This window comes from Chlamydomonas reinhardtii, chromosome 14 (genome assembly GCF_000002595.2).
Source record: "Chlamydomonas reinhardtii strain CC-503 cw92 mt+ chromosome 14, whole genome shotgun sequence".
Lineage (NCBI taxonomy): Eukaryota > Viridiplantae > Chlorophyta > Chlorophyceae > Chlamydomonadales > Chlamydomonadaceae > Chlamydomonas > Chlamydomonas reinhardtii.
In genome coordinates this window covers 1384495-1405269 of record NC_057017.1, presented here as the reverse complement: position 1 = coordinate 1405269, position 20775 = coordinate 1384495, and the positions used below count along the sequence as shown (strand labels likewise).

Here is a 20775-nt window from a genome sequence, read left to right as displayed (position 1 = left end):
GAGCAGAAAGAACAACGAACCACTTTGCAAATGAATAGCAGGCCTGTGGCGCGCACGACCACCTCGAAGGGTTGCAGTTAGGGTTTCTGCCCTAACGCTGAAGAGCCCTCGCGGTTCCAGGCGCTCCCTGCGCGGTTCTGGGCTGCCTCTGGTGGGTGCCCTGGTTACCTCCGCCGCACGCCCCACGTGCGTGTGACGCAGTGCAATCAATATACTTGCCCGCGACTCATAAGCAATCATCTATGCTTTAGCATCGCTCAAATGCCCCTAGCTGCTTCCAAACTTCTGCGTGGCCTATGGCTGCCTTGGGTCCCCGTGAGACCACTGTGCCAGACCCGCAGATACGTGCACCGAAAGCAGAACCCCCAAAATCAGCATGGGGTCCATAACACAGGACTTCCAAGATGAACACCGCAGCATTACATGGAATTCCCTAGCCATTGCAACCAGACCGACCCAAGCCCTCGTGCATCCATGGTCCAAATACAACTGAACTGCACACTCTAAACCAAGCATGCATTGCACGCGGCAGCCCTCAAGCCGGTCAAGTAGGTGCTGCTTCCAACCAAACCTGCTGCCGCTGGCGACGCGACGCCAGTGCCTGATAACCCAGTGCAGTTGCATCCCCACCAGCGCATTCCCAGCATCAGGTCCCGACAAACGACCCCACCTCATCCATGCTGTTGGTTGCACAACGAGCCGACACCGTCCATGCCTCCATGCGGTGGAGGCTTTGCTAGCTGCTCAGAGCTCAAACCCGCTACGTAAATACGCCCCGCCGCTGTGATACCACTTGGTGCATCATGTCTACCTAAGATTTTCAGGAGCGAAAGGCGCCAACCGGAGAGCGCACCCGCCAAGCCGCCGCACGCCATATGTACGCGCCGCGGCCGCCGAGTGCCCATACCCCAGCACCTGCTACTGCCGTGCCGCTGCTGTGCCTACTACCACAACCTCACTTGCGCTTCTGCGGCGGGGGCGGCGCCTTGTACGTCTTGGCCGTTACCCGGTTGAGCAGCTGCTTCACTTGGTTGGTGTGCAAGCAGTGCAGGAACTCCGTGAGCGTGAGGATTTTTCCGCTGTTCAGGTCTGCCGTGCCGAACACCTGCTCCAGCTGCATGTCCAGCTCCGCTCGCCCATAGCGCAGGTACATGATTTGCATCGCCTCCTCCAGTGTGATGAAGCCCTGGTTGTTCTTGTCGTTCATGACGAACTCGACCACATTGAACAGGCCGCGCGGCTCATAGCCGGTCTTGTCATCGCGGCAACGAGTGTATAGCGTCTGGAATTCTAGAAGGCTGATGCAGCCATCGCAGTCCTCGTCGACCTCCCAAATCATGTCCTCCACCTCGCCACGCTTGGGTTTGTGCCCGAGCCGCAGGAAGAGTTCCGTCAACTCCTCTGCATCTATTTTCTTGTCGCCCTTGCTATCTATCGTGTTAAAGGCACGCTCTAGCTCGTTCTGCTCATTCTTGCGGGCATAGCGCTCGCGGGCAGCGGCACTCGCCATGGCTGCGCTGTTTGGAGCCTATGTAATACGCAAGTTAAATTGCAAGAAGGAATGCTGCGTCTAAGTGGGTACTGTAAGTCGGAAGCAAAGGTCTTTGAGGCGTAGCAGATTAGCTAGCTCGATTTAAGGATGGAAATACAAATTATGTCGCACGTTTTGTAATGTCAGCAGTCCACAATACGCTAGGAGAGCACCGTCCGGTCCTCTAAGTTGCGGCATGGGCGACGTTTCCTACGCGATTTGCTGCCTTGTAACAAGATACTAGATATAATAAGCTAATTCTATATCAATTCAACAGGTGCATCGTTGATCCATACACGTCTAGGCGACACACTCATTTGCCGACCCGCCTGGCTGTTAAGCACCCCAACAAAGTATTTCAATCAAGTGTCACAAAGTACTGAGGTAGCAAACAGCGACCCACAGGCGCCGCGTCCAAGGCTCCGCTTTTTGCCGTGGGGCACGGTCGGTGCCCTAGGTAGCCTGGTGCTTGGTGCCAGCGCCACAGCCATGGACAGCCAGGCTCGCATCCAAGCAAATCTTAGACACATACAGGCTTTCGAGGCAAAGCCCAACCCCAAAGCCCTGCCGGAGACGGCTGTGACACGCGGGTTTGAGAAGGTTGCTTTCCCCAAGCTGGTGAGTCCCGCACGGTGAATGCCGGCCCTGCCATCAGGCGCAATCCTTGCATAGTGACTCAGCCATCCGCAACTGCTTGCCACGCACAAGCCTAATTTTATGCGTGCGGGTCTAGCCACTATCGCTGACAACCTAGCACGGCGCTGTGCTTCATCACTGGCTGTGTAGGTGCGGGAGCTCACGTGTGATAACGCCGTGGTGCGGAAAAAGTCGTTGCTAGCGGCCCGCGAGCTGCTGTCATCACCAGTCAACCACGTACAATGCGTGGCGGCGGGTGCCACGCCGGCAATCGTGGCATTACTGCAGGTGAGCCCGGGCGGGCTGCGTGTATGTGGTACACGTATCGCGGGCTGGACGCAGTGGTTGCGGTCTGACATCTCCCAGTCACCCTTTTCCTTTGTGCCCCGCATCTTTTGACAGCTCGGCTATTTCTGCATGTGCATTGCAGGACCAAACAGATGATGAGACTCGGTATTATGCAGCCGGCACACTCAAACTCCTGGCGGCCAAGGAGGTGGGCGTGATGGAGGGGCCTCGAAGGGAAAACTATAATAAGAACCGCTAGTAGCTGCACCGCACGCGGACTGTGCTGCCGCCGCTAACGCAACGGCCATGTAGCCTACATGGAACGGACGCGGCCTGAAGCTCCCCACTTTCCTTCTGACCCGGTGATTATGGCAAACTGGCAATGCATAGGTGGGCGCGAGAGACCTGGCGCAGCACAGTGGGCTGGATGCGCTGGCGGCGGCGCTGGAGGACCCAAGCGAGGTGGGTGGACAGGTGGTCGAGCACAGGAGCCATAGCTTCCCGATGCGAGTGGGGGACGAGAACGTGGTGACAAGAGAGAAGGACGGACGGGTGCCGGTGCGGGTGCCGGTGCCGGTGCGGATGCGGGTGCGGGTGCGGGTGCGGGTGCGGGTGCGGGTGCGGGTGCGGGTGCGGGTGCGGGTGCGGGTGCGAATGCGGGTGCCGGTGCGGGTGCGGGAGCGGGTGTGGGTGCGGGCGTAGGCGCGGGCGCGGGTGCGGGTGCGGGTGCGGGTGCGCGTGCGGGTGCGGGTGCGGGTGCGGGTGCGGGTGCCGGTGCGGGCGCGGGCGCAGGTGCGGGTGCGGGTGCGGGTGCGGGTGCGGGTGCGGGTGCGGGCGCGGGTGCGTCAACAAACGCATGCGTATGGCCATGCTTCATGGGGCACTGTAATTGTAGTACGAAATGCTATCTGCTTGCAGGGTGTGCGTGATGAGGCCTATGGGGCGCTCATTGAGGCGGCGCGCTTCGACTCCACCCGCCGCGCGTTGGAGGCGTGTGGCAGCGGCGCTGTGCTGCCGCGGTTGATGGAGCTGGCACTGCTGGAGGCGCAGGGCGGCGCCGCGGGGCGAGCTCAGCAGGGGCTGGTGCTCCTATTCACGTGCACACAGGTAAGCACCTCTAGCACCACGGCACCCCATATCGGCCACGACCCGCTTGCGCCCTGGCTTGCATTGCCCGCCCGCTTGATCTCCAGCAGCCGGGTGTCGCTTGACCCTGTTGCGTCAACTCACACGGACGCACCGACGCGTGCAGGCTCGCCACAATGCCGGCATCCTGTCCCAGCTGGTGGATGTGGCGCAGGCCATCCCGCACCTTGCAGGTGCGTGTGGACTCATGTGCAATCGGCAATTGTCACGCAACCATCGGGACCATGTCTGATACAACAAACTCATTTTGTCGTCAATCCCACTCGTGGCGTGCGCTTGGCGTAGGCTTGCTCAAGCCCGAGCTACCCATGCCTGTACGGCACGCGGCGGCGGAGCTGCTGGGCGCGCTGGCGACCCGCGAGGACGCCAAGATACAGGCAGTGCAGGTGCGCGGTGTTTGGTTGGTATTGGATGATGTGGCCGGTGTTCGGCACTGGCGGCAGCTGCGTAGCTCGCGTGCGTTGGGCGGCACTGCTGCTTCACTCGCAAAGGCATCTTGCTGCCTGCCAGCAGCCGCTTGGGCGCGCACAGCCTCTTCCACCGCCACACGCAATCTGAATCCCCGATCACAGGTGGGAGCGGTGCCGTTACTGCTGCTGGCCGCGAGCCCCAGTGTGCCCGTGCCCTTCGCCACCTCCGCCGTGGCTGCCCTTGGCGCGATCACCATCCGGCGGGAGGGCAAGTATGCGGCCCTCGAGTCGCCCGGCGGCCTGGCGGGATTGGTGTCAGTCCTGGACCCCTGCCACGAGCAGCTGTGCATCAACGCCATGACAGCCGTGTCCAATGTGGCGGAGGCGCCCGAGGCGAGGGCGATCCTGGTGGCGAGCGGCGCGGTGAGCAGCTGATGGATTGGTAGGCGAAGCAGCCTTGCACATGTGGTCTTTGGGGTTGGGGATGGGGTTGGGGTTGGGGTTGGGGGCTGGGAGTGGGGGCTGGGAGTGGGGTGTGAGCGTTGGCAGCGGGAATGGGAGTGGGCGTGGTGGTAGACTGGGTGGGCCAGGCGTCTGTGCGGTGGGTGTGCGGGCGTGGTTGGTCGCGTGGGTGTCGGACATGAGCAATCCAAGCATTGTGCGGGGCGCAGTGCAATGCTTACCGGCACTCCGTGCTGGCGCGCCTTCACTCTGGCCCTGCGCTCTCTGCCCCTTCCCGGCGCACAGGGCCCCAAGCTGCAGCATATCTTCGAGACGGCCACTGTAGAGGTCGTCAAGCGCGCAGCGGCGCAGGCGATACGGCAGTGCCGCTTCAAGCACCTACCTTACGAGGTGCTTCCGGGGGCGCCGCCCATCAATGAGGAGTAGCGCGACAGCAGCAGGGGGAGGACACGCAGTATGAAACAGTATGGAAGCGGTGCACATGCGGGCTTTGGAAAGCACTTGCTGTGTTTGTAAGGGTGTGTAAGGTTTGCAGTTGGGCCGCAGGTGTCGATCAGTGAACTGTGTATGGCGTGACGTGGAATGCGGTGGCGGCGCAAGAGAACGCGATTTGCTGTGCCATATGTGTCAGTGGTATGTGAGCATATGTCCGTGTGTTTACTTGCTGAGGAGAGCTGAAGCACTTGGAGACTACGGGTGGAAAGGGACATGCGCAGCGGCGGAGTCGACTGTTGGCAACACGTTGTGTTACAGGTATGGCCGTGATGCAAGTAAGGGCCAGCTGTACCCATGTAGGCGCTGCGGCATCATGTCGCAGACACCTTTGCCACATTAAACAAAAGCCACTCCTTGCACAGCATGCGGTTGTGCTGTGTTAGGTTGTTAAGCATTCCCCTTCGCAACACCACAACCCAAACACACGAAGTACCGTACGTGCTTTATATACTGCAACAACATCGCGCTCGCTGCCTCCCAGCGCATGTGCATCTCGCAACTGCGGAGACAATCCAGGAAACCAATATGGTACACGCCGACACGGCACATATTGTACATGGACACCTAAGGCCATAGCACTGGGCAACAATCCCCACGCTACAGCTCCTCAGCACTAGGCGGTGCTGGGCGGCTCCGGCGCGGCTGTGCCAGCGGCAGCCGACACGCTGACGCGGCGCGGCTTGGGTTTGTCCACCACACGCCGCGGCACCGTCACCGTCAGCACGCCCCGGTCCAGCGACGCACTCACGCCCTCCACCTCCGCGTCCTCAGGCAGGCCGAACGAGCGGCTGAAGCGGTAAGACACGCGCACAGCCCGCTCGGGATTTGAGGGCGCGGCAGCGGGCGCGTCGTCAGAGGCAGCGTCATCGCCGTCCGCAGCTGCCGCCTGCGGCTCCGGCTTGGGCGTGGCTGCGGGGCGTGGCTGTTGGTGGAGCGGGTTGGCCTTGCGGGCGCCGGCGATGGTGAGCACACGCTCCGGGCTGATCTCAACGCTGATGTCCTCCTCACTCATGCCTGAGGAATGGGGTGGGGGAAAGAAGGGAAGGGAAACGCGTTCGCACGTCGGTGATCCGGTCACTGAAAGGGAACAGCAAGGTTCGGGAGGGTTCGAGGCGACGCGGCGCGATGGCGCGGAAGGTTCGAGGGCCAGCTCTCCCCCTCACTGCCTCACACACACTGACACACACAGTAAGTCAGCAGCAACCAATCCCAGGCACAATTCAAAATCTGTGCCCTTGACAGCGGTACCCCGGCCTCTCACCTGGGCAGTCGGACGTCAGCACATAGCGGTCCTCCAGCGCGGAGATGTCCACGGCGTGGGTGCAAGTCACCGACTCGCGAAGCAGCTCAGACGCCAGACGGCCCATGCCCAGTGAGAAGGGGCTGGAGCGGTACACGCGCGCGGGCTTGCAGGCGTAGGGGCTGAGGTAGAAGGCCTGAGGCGTCACGGCGCCCTGCCGCGAAGGTCGGACCGGCAGCATCGACCGCATGGCGATGGCGTGAGCGCCGGCTGGCGCGGCGGTCTTGCGGCGGGCAGAGGCCGCGCCAGAGGTGGAAGCGACTGACTTCATGAGAGTGGTGGCCATGGCGCTGGCTTAAGCGATAGGAAGGAGGCGAGTGTGCTTGAATGTCGCGAGCTCGGCGAACGTCGAATGCGCAAAACCGGTTGGCTTGAGCAAGGTGTGCGCTAGGTACTAAAGCGTGTTGGCGTGCGTCGTTTGTATGTATGAACATCAATGGAGGGCGTGGAACTTTTATAGCGGCGATGAGGCGCCTCACGAGAGTCGGGGCCAACGTCTGGAGCGGCCTCGAGCAGCTGGCCCCTCACACGTTCTGGAAGATTTGGTTTTGGGCTTTTGGCCTCCTCATCTTCGTCCATTGTATATATCTCAAGCACAACCTTTTATTGGCTTACTCTAGCCGAGGCCTCGGGAATCCGGGAAACCGAACTTCTAGAACGTGTGAGGGGCCAGCTGCCTGGAGCCGCTCCAGACGTTGGCCCCGACTCTCGTAAGGCGCTCCATTGCCAGTATATAAGTCCACGTCCACCTTGCTTGCCAGAACATATAGGTAACATACGCAAACACGCTTCTATAGCTTGCGCACACCTTGCTCACGCCAACCGGTTTTGCGCATTCGACGTTCGCTCGCCGAACTCGCGACATTCAACCTCGCCTCCTTCCCATCACTTAAGCCAGCGCCATGGCCACCACTCTCATGAAGTCAGTCGCTTCCACCTCCGGCGCGGCCTCTGCCCGCCGCAAGACCGCCGCGCCAGCCGGCGCTCGCGCCATCGCCATGCGGTCGATGCTGCCGGTCCGACCTTCGCGGCAGGGCGCCATGACGCCTCAGGCCTTCTACCTCAACCCCTACGCCTGCAAGCCCGCGCGCGTGTACCGCTCCAGCCCCTTCTCACTGGGCATGGGCCGTCTGGCGTCTGAGCTGCTTCGCGAGTCGGCGGCTTGCACCCACGCCGTGGACATCTCCGCGCTGGAGGACCGCTATGTGCTGACGTCCGACTGCCCAGGTGAGAGGCCGGGGTACCGCTGTCAAGGGCACAGATGTTGAATTATGCCTGGGATTGGTTGCTGCTGACTTACCGTGTGTGTCAGTGTGGGTGAGGCAGTGAGGGGCAGAGCTGACCCTCGAACCTTCCGCGCCATCCCCCCGCGTCGCGGCGAACCTTTCCGAACCTTGCTGTTCCCTTTCAGTGACCGGATCACCAACGTGCGAACGGGTTTTCCTTCCCTTCTTTCCCCCCCCCGTCCCTCAGGCATGAGTGAGGAGGACATCAGCGTTGAGATCAGCCCGGAGCGTGTGCTCACCATCGCCGGCGCCCGCAAGGCCAACCCGCTCCACCAACAGCCACGCCCCGCAGCCACGTCCAAGCCGGAGCCGCTGGCGGCAGCTGTGGACGGCGATGACGCTGCCTCTGACGACGCGCCCGCTGCCGCGCCCTCACCTCCCGAGCCGGCTGTGCGTGTGTCTTACCGCTTCAGCCGCTCGTTCGGCCTGCCTGAGGACGCGGAGGTGGAGGGCGTGAGCGCGTCGCTGGACCGGGGCGTGCTGACGGTGACGGTGCCGCGGCGTGCGGTGGACAAGCCCAAGCCGCGCCGCGTCAGCGTGTCGGCTGCCGCTGGCACAGCCGCGCCGGAGCCGCCCAGCACCGCCTAGTGCTGAGGAGCAGTAGGCGCGGAACAGATGGAATCAGTAGTGCGTGCAAATCATGTTGAGGCACGGCAAGCGCTTGCAGAGTGGGGTCCTGCAAGCAAGCTAAGGGGCCGCTGGCATCCTGTGGCATTGACTTCGTTAGCCCTCGTGTCAAATCCATAGGCATGATTCCAGACAGTACTGGCAAGTGCGGGGATGTGCGGTAGCAATCTGACGTGGCGCAGCATGTGTTTTGAGTGTTGTACCATATCAAACGTGATGTGGTGGCTCGGGATAATTTCATGCATGGCGTTGCAGAGTACAATTGAAACAGGCCTGCATTGGGCAGTCGGACGATTTATTGAGCGAGTGTGCTGCTAGCAGATGCTGCCTGATTACTCCCGTCCTGGGCCCTGCCGGAAAGTTGGAAACAGTGCGTTGCACCAGTGCGCACGCGACATTATCAAAGTGACCGTGGGTGAACTAATGAGTCCCTGAGCGCATGCTGGTTTGTACTGTAATAATATACCGGTACATCACTCACTCGCCCCGACCCGGCCTCCGTAAGCTTCGTCCCAGTACCACACAGAGCCAGCACATGCGCGTCTCCGCAGCTCCACAAGCAGACTGCGACACCACAACTTCACCGGCACCGAACCCAAGCAACCCTCACATCTCCTGCGGCGCCTGGCCGGGCGCCCGGAGCACGAGGAATGTGCGTCAGCAAACTACAAGCCTGCCAGCAACCACGACGCCTCGGTACAGTAACTCCAGCCGCGCGCTCGTGCCGTGATGTCGCAACGTGGCTGTTGAATGTTGAGCCCTGGGACTACGCCCCACATTACGGGACCACGCCAGCCTGTCCCTTACCCTGTCTCATCGCACCCATCTCCCGTGCGTACACCGCGATCGAACTGCCACGTGCACCAAGTAGTCGAGAGGGCTCAGTAAGAGCTCGTTCAGGTTCATGCACACCTATGCACAATGGACCTGGCTCGCATCCCAGCACGAGACTGCCGTCCTCATCAAGCCTTCTGCACCCGGGTGACAGCCGGGTCACAATTGCAGGTTCATGCCTGTGCAGCACACCACACGAAACACACCACTAATACAGTCACACTGGCGGCATCGTGCGCCCCTATACCCATTGGTAAGCCATCGAGATCGATCGCGTTTTGACCATGTCATTGCCTCCGCTGCGTCAGTTGTATTGCTTCGGCCACGACGCCCCAAAACCGTGCCAAACCCCCTAACTATCTGCTCACGGTCATGAATGTACGTACGCCGTTGCAATTTGTAGAAAGCTTATAGTTGAGCTCATAAGCAGCATGCTGCATGCATGCGCGCAGCATATATGGTACACACGAAAGCCATCGCTAATGCGCGGGGAACTGGACCACCACTTTCACACAACCTTGATGATGACAGACGTAAGTGATGAAAGTTCACGACGCCCTGCATGGTTGACACGAATCTTCCAGCTGCTTCTGTTGCTGCTTCATCACCCCTTGCCTTGCTTGCTGCTCACGCCGTACTGAAACAGCCCTGCCTGCTGCTCTTCCGAGCTGGCATGGTGCCCCACGAACCCAGGCCATGCCCCACCCTCACAGGCTCACTCCACCAGCGCGAGCGCATGCCAGCCTCCCAGCGCCAGCGCCCGCACCGGTCCCCCCAGCCCATCTAGCCGCGCCGGCTCGCGACCGCCAAAGCCGCTCCAGCTCCACCGCACGTCCTCGTGCAGCTGCGGCGGCGCCGAGTGCCGCGCCATGCCTCCTCCCGCTCCCGCTCCCGCCCACGCCCCCGCACCCGCCCCATGCCGACCCAGCCCATCAAACACGCCACCGCCGCCGCCGCTGCCGTGCCCCGTCGCCGCCGAGGGCGCCACGTGGCCCCCGCCCTCACCAAAGGCCAGGTGCGGGTGCCTCCGGACCACGCTGTCGGCGTGGTGGCGGTCCAGGATGCGGCCCCAGGCCCAGGCGGCGCCGGCATCCGACACCACGCCGCTGCTGTGCATGCCCGCCGTCAGCTGCCGCACACACCCGCCGGCTGGAAGTGTGAGTACCAGCGCGGGCCGTCGCCAGGGTGCAGTGGAGACTGCGGCAGAGGGAAGAAGGCAATTGGTACATGAAACTGTGTTTGTTCGAGGTCGGGCTATGCGTATGAGAGACGGAGCGGCTATGCTGCAGGGCGGGGTAAGCATACGGTATGCCGGCGCATGGAACGGCTGGCAGGGGAAACGCAGCATTGGCGAAGTGCGCCGCAATCGCGGTCGCCCCCCATGCCACTCACCAACAGTGCCCGACGCGTCGTAGCCCCGCCCGATCTGCCACACGCGCTCGCCGTCCGACAGCAGGATGTGTTGCTGCCCCGCCGCGATGTGGGTGATGGGCGGCAGGTTGGGCACGACACCGGCGATGACACGCCCGCCTGTGGATCATCAGCGCGTCGCGGCGGGTAAGCTACAACCATGGCAGTAGGCCGCGTAGAAGGGTAACGGCACCTAACCCACATGCACAACATAGCAACCTTGGGCACGACAACCCCCGCAACCGCCTGCGCGCTCCTGTGCACCTTGCACAACGTCGACGCCCTGCTCTGTGAGGCCCAGCACTCGCCCCACGCTGCCGTCGGCGTCGCTGCTGCCGGCGCCATCCGCGGCCACGCCGCCGCCCAGCAGCGCACCCGCCTCCACCTCGCCACCCGGCACCTGGACGCAGAAAAACGGAATGACGGAAATTGGATTTTGTGATTGGCGTGTGAGCCGCGAGCACGCTTCGTCGCACCCGGTCCCTTGGTAACACGGCAGGCGGCAAGGGCCACGCATCACGTGCAATGCTGTGAACAAGCCTACCGTGACTCCTTGTGCTATCTTGCGCACGCGCAATGAGATGCGGCTCACCCACCTTCCCCCACAGAACGACGCGCCCAGACGCCGTCAACGCGGCGCAAAAGGTTCCGCCCGCCACCACCCGCACCGCGCCGCCGCCCTCCTCCAGCGCCGCCGCCAGCCGCCCCGAAACCTGTTGGCATTCGGTATTGGTTACGGTGACGCGTGCTGCGAGCCGCGAGACAGGCATGCGTACTTCCTGGTATGCTGCACACGCGTCACTGGCCCTCCCTGCTCCCTACCCACTGTCCTCTACACTGGAAAGGCAAGGGGGCCACTAGCGCCACGCACGCGTGCGCGCACACCTTCTGCGCGCTGGTGCTCCAGCTGTTGTCACTCCCCAGGCTGCCGTTGTAGTCGGCACCGAAGCACCACACCTCGCCCGCCGCCGTCAGCACCGCGCTGAAGTAGCGGCTAGCTGCCACCTCCACCACCGCCTCGCCCTCCAGGCCGCTGGGAAGCACCATACGCAGGTTGTTCTCCATGCCTGCAAGCCGCCACAACAACACCGGAGCCAGGGAGTAGGAGCAGGGAAGCTGTGGGGCCCGGCATGCAGCGATTGCAACCCCCGCGCCCCGCCCCCGAACAATGCAGCCCATAACGCGGCTGAAAGACGGGGTCCCGCCTCCTGCTTCGTTCACAGGATACGCCCATTCCACGCCAGCCCACCAAACCCGCCACACCTACCAGACATGCCGGCCGCCGCCGCCAGGCTGCCAGCGGCGGCTGCCACCGCACCCGCCGCTGCCGCCGCCGCTGCCTGGGCCTGCAATGCGCTCATGAGCGGGTGCTGGTCGCGCCCAATGCGCAGCGGCGTGCCTTGCTGCCCCGGCTGCAGACCCGCCGAGGCGAAGGCGCCCTCAAAGTCCAGACCCCCGAAGTTGAGCGCCGCGCGAGCCCCCGCGTGCGACACGTTGCCCGCGCCGCCGCCCTGCGACGACCCCGCCGCCGCCAGGGATTGCCAAGCCGAGCCCCTGTGGCAGCAGGTTCACGGCAGGCGCAACGCCCATGAATAAGAGTGCGCGGTCCAAGGTAAGATGAAGGCTGTTGCTTGGAGCTACAACGCAGTCATCGGCTGCTAACAGCCGCAAGTGCCTCCCAATGCATGCGGCCCCTTCGAGGTACCATCATGTTGGAACGTGGCGTGCGGTGCCCTTGTGACTCTAGTCCACGCCAGTCCGCGCCATAACCCGCGCGTCATGTGCGCCACTCACCGCCCGGAGCCCCAGCCCTGCCCGCCGCCATGCCCCCAGCCGGCGCCGGCGTGTTGCGCCGCGTGCTGCTGCCCCGAGCTGCCCAGCAGCGCATGCAACACCTGCTTGCCGCGCTGGTCGCGGCTGGCTCGCGGCTCCTGCGCGCAGCAGATGACACACATGACATCAAGGACGGTTTGCAGCACGCGTCACTCATTCAATCCGACCCCAATCAAGCCAACACAAAAAACAGGCTAACCCAGTTTGGTTGCACACCCGCCGCGCCTCCGCATCCTGCCCAGCTGCCCAGCCTGTCACGTGACCCCAACATCCGCGCATCCAGTCATTCGCCGCGCTCCCTGCGGTCCATCTCGGCGACTGTGCCCCGCAACAGCCCTCAGCAGAAAGCACCCCGCCGCTTGTTTGCTAACCCCGGCCCTGCTCACCGCCGCTATCGTGTCCCGCAGCGCCCGGAAGCTTTCGTAGTAGGCCTTGCGGTGTTGCGCCGCGATGGTCTCCACCGGCGTGCCTAACCCGCACTGCCCCTCCTTGTTCTCGCCGCACGCCCACAGGCCCCCGCTCGAGTCCACAAAGAGCGTGTGGTGGTCACCCAACGCCAGCCGAGCCACTGCCACACGGCCTACCAGGCTCTCCACCTGCATTTGCGGGCGCAGAGCGCGGAACTTGCTTGCGAGCGCCACTATGTGTGCATGGAACTGTGTGTTGCAAACTTGCAATCAGGTATGAGGCCCCAGCCCCGCCTAGCAAGTTCACAACCCGAACTCAAGCCGCCCGCCTGCACCAGCCCGTTTCATCCTCAGATGCTACGAGCGGGCCGTTCTATAAGTAGCAATCCTTACGCACCCGGCTCGGTGTGTGCGTGTGCTCAGCAGAGCCGTGCCCCAGCTTGCCGCACTTGCCGTCGCCCCATGTCCACGCCTCCCCGGCCGTCACAGCACCGCTGTGCAGCTTGCCGGCATGCAGCGACTCCACTCGCGCGTCATGGAGCTCGATAATCGGCGTGGGCCGGAGCACCTGCAGGAGTCGGGAGAAGCACGCGTTGGTCCTGATTCTGGCTGCGGCGCCTGAACAGCGCCACGCGGTGCTGCATCCACACCCCCAGGCGTGCTCCTAGGAAGCATCCTACGACGCGCTTTCCAAGACCCAAGGCGATTTCCCCTTTATTTTGATCCCAAACACGTTCGACGAATGCACTCCACTCACCAGCAAGGAAGACTCAACGCCGCATTGCCCTTCAACGTTCCGGCCCCTGCAGCAAGAGACGTCATAGGTATAGTATCCGTCAAGCCAGCAGATGCATCACAACACAGCTGGCACACAGCAACTGTAGGCTTGCGACACAACCCTAATAACGAGCAGAGCACCCGCAGGCTTCTGAGCTTCTGGAGCATCAGAGCAGCTACAAAATTCAATCAGAATATGCCAACAGAAGCTTTCCGACACCCGGCGCCGAGCCGATACACTCACCAGGACAGCACAGCGAGTCCACGCGCCCCAGCGCCCCCTGTCGATACTGGGACTAGATGCTGCAGCTGTGATGCGATCGTCGAGGTCGAAGCGAGCATTTGTGACCTAAGCGACTTGTGTGTACCCTCGTTATGCTACGTCTGCCCCGGTCTGAAGCTCAAGCCTTTAGCCCACACCTAAGCTTACTGTTTCGTATACAAACTACGTGCATAAGTTAAACATAGGTCAGCGCCTGCGATGAAGAGCTCTTGGAAATCGGGCTTCTGTGATGCATGATGGACGACGCTCGCCACGGAAAACCGTATGTATTTGTGTCTAGTGTCTCACTTGTGCATGTAGGCTGCATTTGGGCCCCTCTTCCTCCATTTCTCCCCCCGCAAGCTTAGGGTGCATAAAGGCTTCACCGAGCCTCCTGAGCACTGCAGTTCGAAATGCTGGCCTCGCAACTGTTAGCTCGCAGTCAGCGCCCGATAGTAGGGCGGGTCTGCCCAGCGGCGCCACGCGCTGCTCCCCAGCGGCGCTGCTTCCGTGTGACCGCGGGCGCGGCGACTGGCGGGAAGGAGGAGGGCAGCAAGAGCACAGGTGAGTCTCAGCGGCGCCGCGTGGCAGACCAGTTGGAGCTGTTGGATAAGGATTCGGCACGTGATTGAGGAGTACACAGCACGAGCCGGCACGGTTACAAGCTAGGGCTGAGGGTTGAGGGCTACCAGGCGGGGCGTTAGACATTCGCACACTGGCGCCATATACGACACACACGCCCGGACTGAATACCCTTGCGTGTGCACACGCTCAGTTGCCATCGCCTCCGCCACCTCAAGCGATGAGGAGGCGCTGGGTTTGACCGGCGGCGCCGGAGCTGCTGCCGCCGGCGCACAGCCCGCTGATAACGCGTGGCGGTGGGAGGAGAGCGAGGATGCGGTGAAGGCCTACGGTGGGTGGGTGGCTTCGCGGGACCAGCTAAAGATGTGTAACACGGTGTAAGCAATCCAACGGCACTTTGCATCAGCTGCGTTGCCGCAGGCAAGGTCAGGCAGAACCCACATCAAGTTTATGGTTGTGCATGCCTTGCCAGCGGCCTTGCACGGCCATCAGCTTGCGGGGCCCGGATAGCATGGGCCTTGCCTTGACGCCCTAGACAGAATACTTCATCACCCTAGTCATGCGCTCATCAGTCTCACCTTCTGTCCTATCTGACGCTTTTTGATATCCTTAGCTGCGCTGCGCTGCCTGTGCGTGGACTGACATCAGGCGCGCTGGCGGCCCTGCTGGTGCTGGGCACCGTGACGCCTCTGCACAGCACGCAGCTAGCAGATCTGCCGTACTTCATCGGTACGTACACGGCATGCACGGACGAGCTGCATCGGCACGGATTGAGCTGTTGTGTCATGGGTTGTCATGCTCGCGCTCGTGCGGCCCGTACGGCTGCAGGGCTATCGTGGGGCGGGTGGAGCAGCCACGGCGTGTGCAAGGGTATGGCGTGCACCGGCCGGCCTCACCTCTCCGCTCCACTCCCTTCCTGTGCAGGCCTCGCTGTGTGCACCATCTACATCGGCGCCCACCGCGGCCTCACTACCCGGCAGCGGCAGCAGATAACGCTGAAGGAGGTACGCCGGCTGGGCCTGGCTGGCTGGTCACACGCAGAGACAACCGGACAACCCTTGCGCACAGCCTTCATACACCCGCTACGATGCAACAGTAGTCGTGCCGGGTTCAGTCCCATTTTCACTGACGTGTTTCGTTACCTCTTTTCTAACTTGCAATCTCGTCAATGCTATCTCCGAAACACACGCACGCGCAGGGCATCCTGGCTCCGGTGCTGGCCTCGGCCTCGCTGTTCGGGTTCTACCTGCTCATCAAGTACCTACCTGACTTCAACCCACAGGTGCGCGAGGGATATTTGTTGCACGAAACCCATGCAAACCCTCATTGATCCCCTTTGAGCTGGGATGACTCAAGTGGTGCAACTAAGCTAACTCTGCAAACCATGCGCGGAGCACCTGACATGGATTTCGGGCGCCGGCACCCATCCAACTTTTCAAGCCCCAGCACTTACTTATCACTGCACTCACTTGGTGTAGATTTTCCTAAACGCCTATTTCTGGATGTTGGGCAGCTTCGCCATTGGAGGGGCGGCGGTGCCCGTGCTGCGGCAGGTGCGCGGGTGTCGCGGCTGCGGCTGGGGTTTGAAGGCGGGGAACACAGGATGCTTCGCTACGGCCTGCTGCCCAGTGGCGTGGTGACAACGAATCTCTGGCGTCTTATCTGTAGTCCTGACACACGAACACGTACAAGCGCACATTCCATTTTAATTCCATCAGGTGGGCGGCCCACTTGGCGAGAAGTCAATCAAGTTCGGTGTGCCGGAGGGGCTGCTGCTGGACGAGGCGGGGAACAGCATTAGACAGGTGCGTGCGGGATCGGCTGTCCGGGGCTGCGTGGCGCGGCGGCTGAGGGCGGGACGGCGCCAGTGCCCCCATGCACGCCAGCCCGTGACTCTGTTGGCTACGGCGACGTTGGGTGAGCGGTGGGTGACCAACGCTGGCAACTGCACGGCCAAACACCGCATACCCCAGCAACGCAGCTTTCCCCCAAGCAACCACCTAATCAATTTCGTTGTCCGTCAAGTGCAATCGCCCTTGGTCTAGGAGTCCGCAGCCCCTGTTGCGGCAACCGGGCCCATGCCATTAAACTCCATGAACCCACCCACCATTTGTGTCCCGTTCCGCCTGCTCACGGCACGTGCTACCACCGCGCCGTACACCCGCCTGCCGTCAGGCGGAGCTGGCGCCTACGGACATCATGTCCGTGGCCCTGGCGCTGGGACTGTCGTCCGCCGAGCTGGCGAGCGGTCACTCCAACTTCACACTCAACAACCTGATCGCTACTCTGGTGGCCACCGATATCCTGCAGGTAGCGGAAAGCCGATTGCAAATTTAAGTTACCAAGATGCATTGCGCTTTTGCACTCATATGCACGCATGCCATACCGTACGCTTCGTGGCCTCCAAATCTTTACATCCTCACAATGCCTGTAAGGTTGCAACCTACGTCGCTAACCCCTCCTGCCGTGATTGGAAACATCGCACTGCATCCCGTTGCAGCTGATCGGGCCGCGCAGTTTCCGTACCGCCGGCCTGCTACTGCTGGGGCTGCTGGTGTACGACGTGTTCTGGGTGTTCGGCTCGCCCAAGGTGGGCTGGGCTGGGGGGGGGGGGCCGCGGGACTGTGGGCTAAGGGGCTTGTGGGGCTGCGGGGGGTATGTGTGGCCTGGGTGGCTACGGGCCGTGAGCTGTGTGGCTGCGGGCTATGTGCTGTGGGGGCTATGTGGCTGTGTCGCTGGCTCTTCCCGCTCCCGTTGCTCTTATTGTTGTGACAATTGTTAACTCACGACAGGTGATCGGCGACAACGTGATGCTGACGGTGGCCACCTCGGACGTTATCTCGGGCCCCACGCGCATCCTGTTCCCGCGCATTCCCGGCGGCGGCAGCACCGCGGAGGCCGCCGCCGCCGCCTTCCCCTTCTCGCTGCTGGGTCTGGGCGACATTGCGGTGCCGGGCCTACTGGCCTGCCTGACGCTGAGGTAGGTGGCGTGTGTGTGTGTGTGTGTGTGTGTGTGGGAGGGGGTGTTGTGGGAACCAGCCCAAACTAAACCGAACCCAATGCCAAAGAGCGAGGAGAGCGAGGGGAGTTGTGGTTGTGGGGCCTGGGGGTAAGCGGGCTGTGTGGGCGGAGCTACATGGAGACAGCGTGCGAGCAGTCCTCGACTGTGCATGGAGTCTCGGTTGAGGGGTGGTGGCTGGTTGGGTGACCGCGCAATACCTATGCGGGCCGGATCCGAAACGTGTCGTTATCGAGTCCCTCTGTCATGGCGTCGTGTACCGCGTTGCGCGAAATGTGCATGCATGCGCCTACTGCACCTAAGCCCCAGTGTCTTGTGAGCGCGATCACATCACCGCACTATTGTTACACATCGCCACCACAGGTACGACGCCTCGCGGTCTGTGGACATGAAGGCCCGGGCGGTGGCGGCGGCGGAGGCCATCACTTCGGCGCTGGCGTCTCTGGACCCAAAGGCAACCAGCCGACAGGTGTGAACAGGGGCAGGAGCAGGAGCGCAGTGATTAGCGCGGATGCTGCGCGCCACACAGGGACGGGGTGCTTTCACCAGCCGCCGTGGGCGTGCTGCCAACCTGCCAGTCCCCTTGCCCTCGCACCCACCTGCTACTGCGGTCCCTCCTCACGACGGGTCCTCACAGGTGGCGGATGCTACAGCCGACGCCGCCTGCAACGCCTATGACCGCATCGCCGATCAGGAGGCCCTGCAGCGTGAGCAGAGCCTGGACGGCACAAACGCTGGCAGCGTCGGTGGCGGCGGCGACGGTGAGAGCGCTGCCGCCGCCAACCGACTCGGCGCATCACTGGTCCGCGGCGTCTCCGCCGCCGCCAGCGGCGCCTCTGCGCTGGGTGCCGGCCGCAACAGCCTCGGAGCCTCCACGCGCGCGGCGGCGCAGCAGGTGCAGCTGCAGGAGGATGCCGCGGCCGCGGCCGCGGCAGCGGCGGCGACGTCAGCGGCATCTGCAGCATCCGCATCCCCTTCTGGAGATGGGGCGGCGGCGGCAGCGGCCACGCCGCGCGTGCCGGTGTCGGAGGCTGTGTTGTACCAGCGGACGTACTTCACTCCCGTGATGGTGTCGTACGTGTTTGGCCTGGCCCTGGCCTTCGTAGCCAACGACATCACAAAGCTTGGACAGCCGGTGAGCAGGGGTGGAATCGCTGGCGCGTTCTCACATATGCGCGCTTGGTGCGCAGTAAGATACTGTGTCTCGTTAGGGCGAAGACTCTACATGCAATGCGATGGTGTTATCACTGGTATGGAAGCGTGTTGTGCCGCTGCCCGCATGACCCGGCCTCACATTACGTTTACGGAACGCCTAGCACCACTGCCACTCGGCCTGCCGAGTGTACGGCGCCCTTACTTGACGTGCCGTACGCCCTCCCGCACCTCCCTTGTCCGCCTCCTCCCAGGCTCTGCTGTACATCGTGCCCTCCACTCTGGGTGCCGTGCTGCTGACGGCGCTGACACGCGGCGAGGTGGGCCGGCTGTGGAGCTACACGGACGTGCCCAGCTTCGGGCTGCCCAGCCGGGAAGATCTAAATGGCGAGGAAGACAAGAAGAAGGAGAAGGAGGCGGCGGACAACAACTAAGACGGGGGTTTTGTGTGTGGAGGACAGGGTTTGCAGGCGGCGCAGGCGTGTTGGGGAGGAAGTGTGCGTTTGCATGGGGTGTTTTTGACGTGCTTGAAAAAACGCAACACGTGTTTATTGTGACTGCAGATACATGTGCTGGGTCGGGTGCGGCCTGAGCCCTGAGGCATCATTCGTTACCCCTGTTGCCAGTGGTGTTTCGGCATGACTTGGGTTCGAAGGTTGCTGGCGGGAGTGGCGACTTACGACGTTTGTGCGGTTTTTATCGCATTGATTGCGTCCGCTTCTGATGTGACGATGGTACGCTGCAGCAGCATGGACAGAGACCTCCGACAAATCGGAGTGTGCGGCATGCCGGAAGGGAGGCACATGTGAAGCCCAAGACTTTCCCGCGCGTTGGCGAAAGGTGGCTCTTTGTCTCAAGGGAGTAAGTGGGCTGAGCCCATGCCATGTTGGTGCAATGGGGGGGTAGAATCTTCCGAAATAGACCCCATGCTTCAAATGGATAGAGCTCAACGAGAAAAGCACGAATCCGCTTTCAAAATTGAAAATAGGTTTCTGGGTGCCAAGTTATGGCCCCTCAAAGTTGTCGGTCGGTCGGTCGGTCTGGGGTCCCACGAGGTTTTGCACAGGTTCGTGCCAAGCTTTGTTCCTAGCGCTTCTGTCCTGCAGCGCGCGGCGCAATGGGTGCAGCTAAACGATGCGTGCGTAGTTGTACCCCAGACTCAGTACACGTGCACAGTCTGGGGCAGTTTGGGGAGCGGCATGTCGGCATGTCGGGAGATGCCTGGGGAGCTGGCCAGGGACAGGCCGGTGCCGGCCGGGTTTTGCATGGGTGAACGGTTCAGCACATTTCGTACTATCAAGTAATATTGGACTAAGCCGTTGCGTAGTAGACCACTCTATCAGGATACTTGTCGGCATACGGGTTGACATGTCTACATGTCCACATGTCGGTCGGCCAAAATGTGTTCTCAAGGTAGATCAATTTACATAGCGACAGAGCTCACCGAGAGCAGTCGATTGGCACTAACCTGACAAAAAACTAAGGGGTTCTGAGGGGTTTTTGGGGGGTCGTACGCCAGGGGGGGTCGGTCGGTCGGTCGGTCGGGGGGTCCGGGAGGTTTTGTGGCATGGGGTCAAACAAGGGGTGTCAGCTTTATACAGCTGGAAAATGGGCTGAGCCCCATGAAGCGCAAGGGATGTGACGATGGGCACCGGCGACATGAACAGCACCCTTGCAAGCCCATCCAGCGGGACTGGCCACTATGCCAACGCCGTGCCGAGGCACCGACATGCCCTGTCCCCGCCACGCCACGCCACCTTACCCACGCCACTTCACGGTCCATGATATCCCAAATGCACCTCACCCACATCCCACTCAAGCACCGCAAACGGCTAGCCGGGCTCGGGCGCGGGATCCCGGGCCGCGACACATTTAAGGCTCGGGGACGCATGGTTTGGCTGTTGCAAACAATTTCGACATTCTTGCCCCAAGACGCTTGTCGTCGACATGTTTTGATACATGGATGTAAGATATTTAGGGGCCGAGAGCTATACTCGCGGACTGAAGAAAGTCAAGATGTCCATGGACTCACGAGGTCGCTTCTCGCTCCGGCCGAGTTTTCCCTGCCGCCTATTTTTCTACAATAGGGAATAGCAATTAGTAATACGTGGCACTCGCGGTTTGCGCCAGTTTGGCACTTTTTGTCGACGCAGGCAGGCACGCAGGCAGGCAGGCAGGCAGGCACGGACAGGGGCAATCCTGGGGGGCTTCGCCCCCCCCTGGATCGCTTCGCTCGGGGGGCTCAGCCCAAAAAGTTTGTTCCTACCCCCCCCCTGGTCTGAGACTGAAGTTTTCGAGATACGGTACCTCATCTCCCG

General features: G+C 62.1%; 6 protein-coding genes across 6 annotated transcripts; 3 read left to right on the top strand and 3 right to left on the bottom strand.

The window, feature by feature from the left end:
* Positions 1–12: 12 nt before the first annotated feature.
* Positions 13–1676, bottom strand: CHLRE_14g617550v5 (uncharacterized protein). Its single transcript, XM_001689770.2, has one exon. It carries the CDS (start codon positions 1508–1510, stop codon positions 956–958), a length of 555 nt encoding a protein of 184 aa, XP_001689822.1. The 5' UTR covers positions 1511–1676; the 3' UTR covers positions 13–955.
* A 115-nt stretch (positions 1677–1791) lies between these two features.
* Positions 1792–5207, top strand: CHLRE_14g617500v5 (uncharacterized protein). Its single transcript, XM_001690230.2, has 9 exons — positions 1792–2149; positions 2318–2455; positions 2598–2663; positions 2846–2917; positions 3374–3562; positions 3708–3774; positions 3887–3987; positions 4174–4434; positions 4759–5207. The coding sequence occupies exons 1-9, from the start codon at positions 2021–2023 to the stop codon at positions 4897–4899; spliced, it is 1164 nt and encodes a 387-aa protein (XP_001690282.1). The 5' UTR covers positions 1792–2020; the 3' UTR covers positions 4900–5207.
* A 1-nt stretch (position 5208) lies between these two features.
* Positions 5209–6682, bottom strand: CHLRE_14g617450v5 (uncharacterized protein). The gene is made up of 2 exons (XM_001689769.2): positions 6230–6682; positions 5209–5982 (listed from the first exon to the last, which is right to left on the bottom strand). Exons 1-2 carry the CDS (start codon positions 6552–6554, stop codon positions 5582–5584), a joined length of 726 nt encoding a protein of 241 aa, XP_001689821.1. The 5' UTR covers positions 6555–6682; the 3' UTR covers positions 5209–5581.
* A 199-nt stretch (positions 6683–6881) lies between these two features.
* Positions 6882–8653, top strand: CHLRE_14g617400v5 (uncharacterized protein). The gene is made up of 2 exons (XM_001690229.2): positions 6882–7495; positions 7742–8653. Exons 1-2 carry the CDS (start codon positions 7171–7173, stop codon positions 8140–8142), a joined length of 726 nt encoding a protein of 241 aa, XP_001690281.2. The 5' UTR covers positions 6882–7170; the 3' UTR covers positions 8143–8653.
* A 6-nt stretch (positions 8654–8659) lies between these two features.
* On the bottom strand, positions 8660–13901 carry CHLRE_14g617350v5 (uncharacterized protein). Its single transcript, XM_043070112.1, has 11 exons — positions 13687–13901; positions 13423–13468; positions 13063–13233; positions 12645–12854; positions 12220–12356; positions 11693–11979; positions 11311–11492; positions 11022–11138; positions 10690–10825; positions 10408–10545; positions 8660–10212 (listed from the first exon to the last, which is right to left on the bottom strand). Exons 1-11 carry the CDS (start codon positions 13782–13784, stop codon positions 9731–9733), a joined length of 2004 nt encoding a protein of 667 aa, XP_042916785.1. The 5' UTR covers positions 13785–13901; the 3' UTR covers positions 8660–9730.
* A 110-nt stretch (positions 13902–14011) lies between these two features.
* On the top strand, positions 14012–20167 carry CHLRE_14g617300v5 (uncharacterized protein). Its single transcript, XM_043070111.1, has 13 exons — positions 14012–14268; positions 14480–14617; positions 14935–15015; positions 15211–15290; positions 15485–15568; positions 15765–15839; positions 16005–16091; positions 16462–16596; positions 16787–16876; positions 17079–17266; positions 17669–17774; positions 17943–18440; positions 18712–20167. Exons 1-13 carry the CDS (start codon positions 14118–14120, stop codon positions 18889–18891), a joined length of 1893 nt encoding a protein of 630 aa, XP_042916784.1. The 5' UTR covers positions 14012–14117; the 3' UTR covers positions 18892–20167.
* The last annotated feature ends 608 nt before the right edge of the window (positions 20168–20775 follow it).

What these genes read in the sequence shown, in the direction of transcription:
- CHLRE_14g617400v5 (XM_001690229.2), top strand. Translation starts at nt 7,171, where the DNA reads ATGGCCACCACTCTCATGAAGTCAGTCGCTTCCACCTCCGGCGCGGCC. An exon ending in GCTGACGTCCGACTGCCCAG is followed by an intron (nt 7,496 to 7,741) that starts GTGAGAGGCCGG and finishes CCCGTCCCTCAG; the next exon opens with GCATGAGTGAGGAGGACATC.
- CHLRE_14g617500v5 (XM_001690230.2), top strand. Translation starts at nt 2,021, where the DNA reads ATGGACAGCCAGGCTCGCATCCAAGCAAATCTTAGACACATACAGGCT. An exon ending in AGGTTGCTTTCCCCAAGCTG is followed by an intron (nt 2,150 to 2,317) that starts GTGAGTCCCGCA and finishes CTGGCTGTGTAG; the next exon opens with GTGCGGGAGCTCACGTGTGA. An exon ending in AACTCCTGGCGGCCAAGGAG is followed by an intron (nt 2,664 to 2,845) that starts GTGGGCGTGATG and finishes GGCAATGCATAG; the next exon opens with GTGGGCGCGAGAGACCTGGC.
- CHLRE_14g617550v5 (XM_001689770.2), bottom strand. Translation starts at nt 1,510, where the DNA reads ATGGCGAGTGCCGCTGCCCGCGAGCGCTATGCCCGCAAGAATGAGCAG.
- CHLRE_14g617300v5 (XM_043070111.1), top strand. Translation starts at nt 14,118, where the DNA reads ATGCTGGCCTCGCAACTGTTAGCTCGCAGTCAGCGCCCGATAGTAGGG. An exon ending in GGGTGTTCGGCTCGCCCAAG is followed by an intron (nt 16,877 to 17,078) that starts GTGGGCTGGGCT and finishes AACTCACGACAG; the next exon opens with GTGATCGGCGACAACGTGAT. An exon ending in CAAAGGCAACCAGCCGACAG is followed by an intron (nt 17,775 to 17,942) that starts GTGTGAACAGGG and finishes GGGTCCTCACAG; the next exon opens with GTGGCGGATGCTACAGCCGA.
- CHLRE_14g617350v5 (XM_043070112.1), bottom strand. Translation starts at nt 13,784, where the DNA reads ATGCTCGCTTCGACCTCGACGATCGCATCACAGCTGCAGCATCTAGTC. An exon ending in TGCGGGACACGATAGCGGCG is followed by an intron (nt 12,357 to 12,644) that starts GTGAGCAGGGCC and finishes TGCTGCGCGCAG; the next exon opens with GAGCCGCGAGCCAGCCGCGA. An exon ending in CGACGCGTCGGGCACTGTTG is followed by an intron (nt 10,213 to 10,407) that starts GTGAGTGGCATG and finishes CCTCTGCCGCAG; the next exon opens with TCTCCACTGCACCCTGGCGA.
- CHLRE_14g617450v5 (XM_001689769.2), bottom strand. Translation starts at nt 6,554, where the DNA reads ATGGCCACCACTCTCATGAAGTCAGTCGCTTCCACCTCTGGCGCGGCC. An exon ending in GCTGACGTCCGACTGCCCAG is followed by an intron (nt 5,983 to 6,229) that starts GTGAGAGGCCGG and finishes CCCATTCCTCAG; the next exon opens with GCATGAGTGAGGAGGACATC.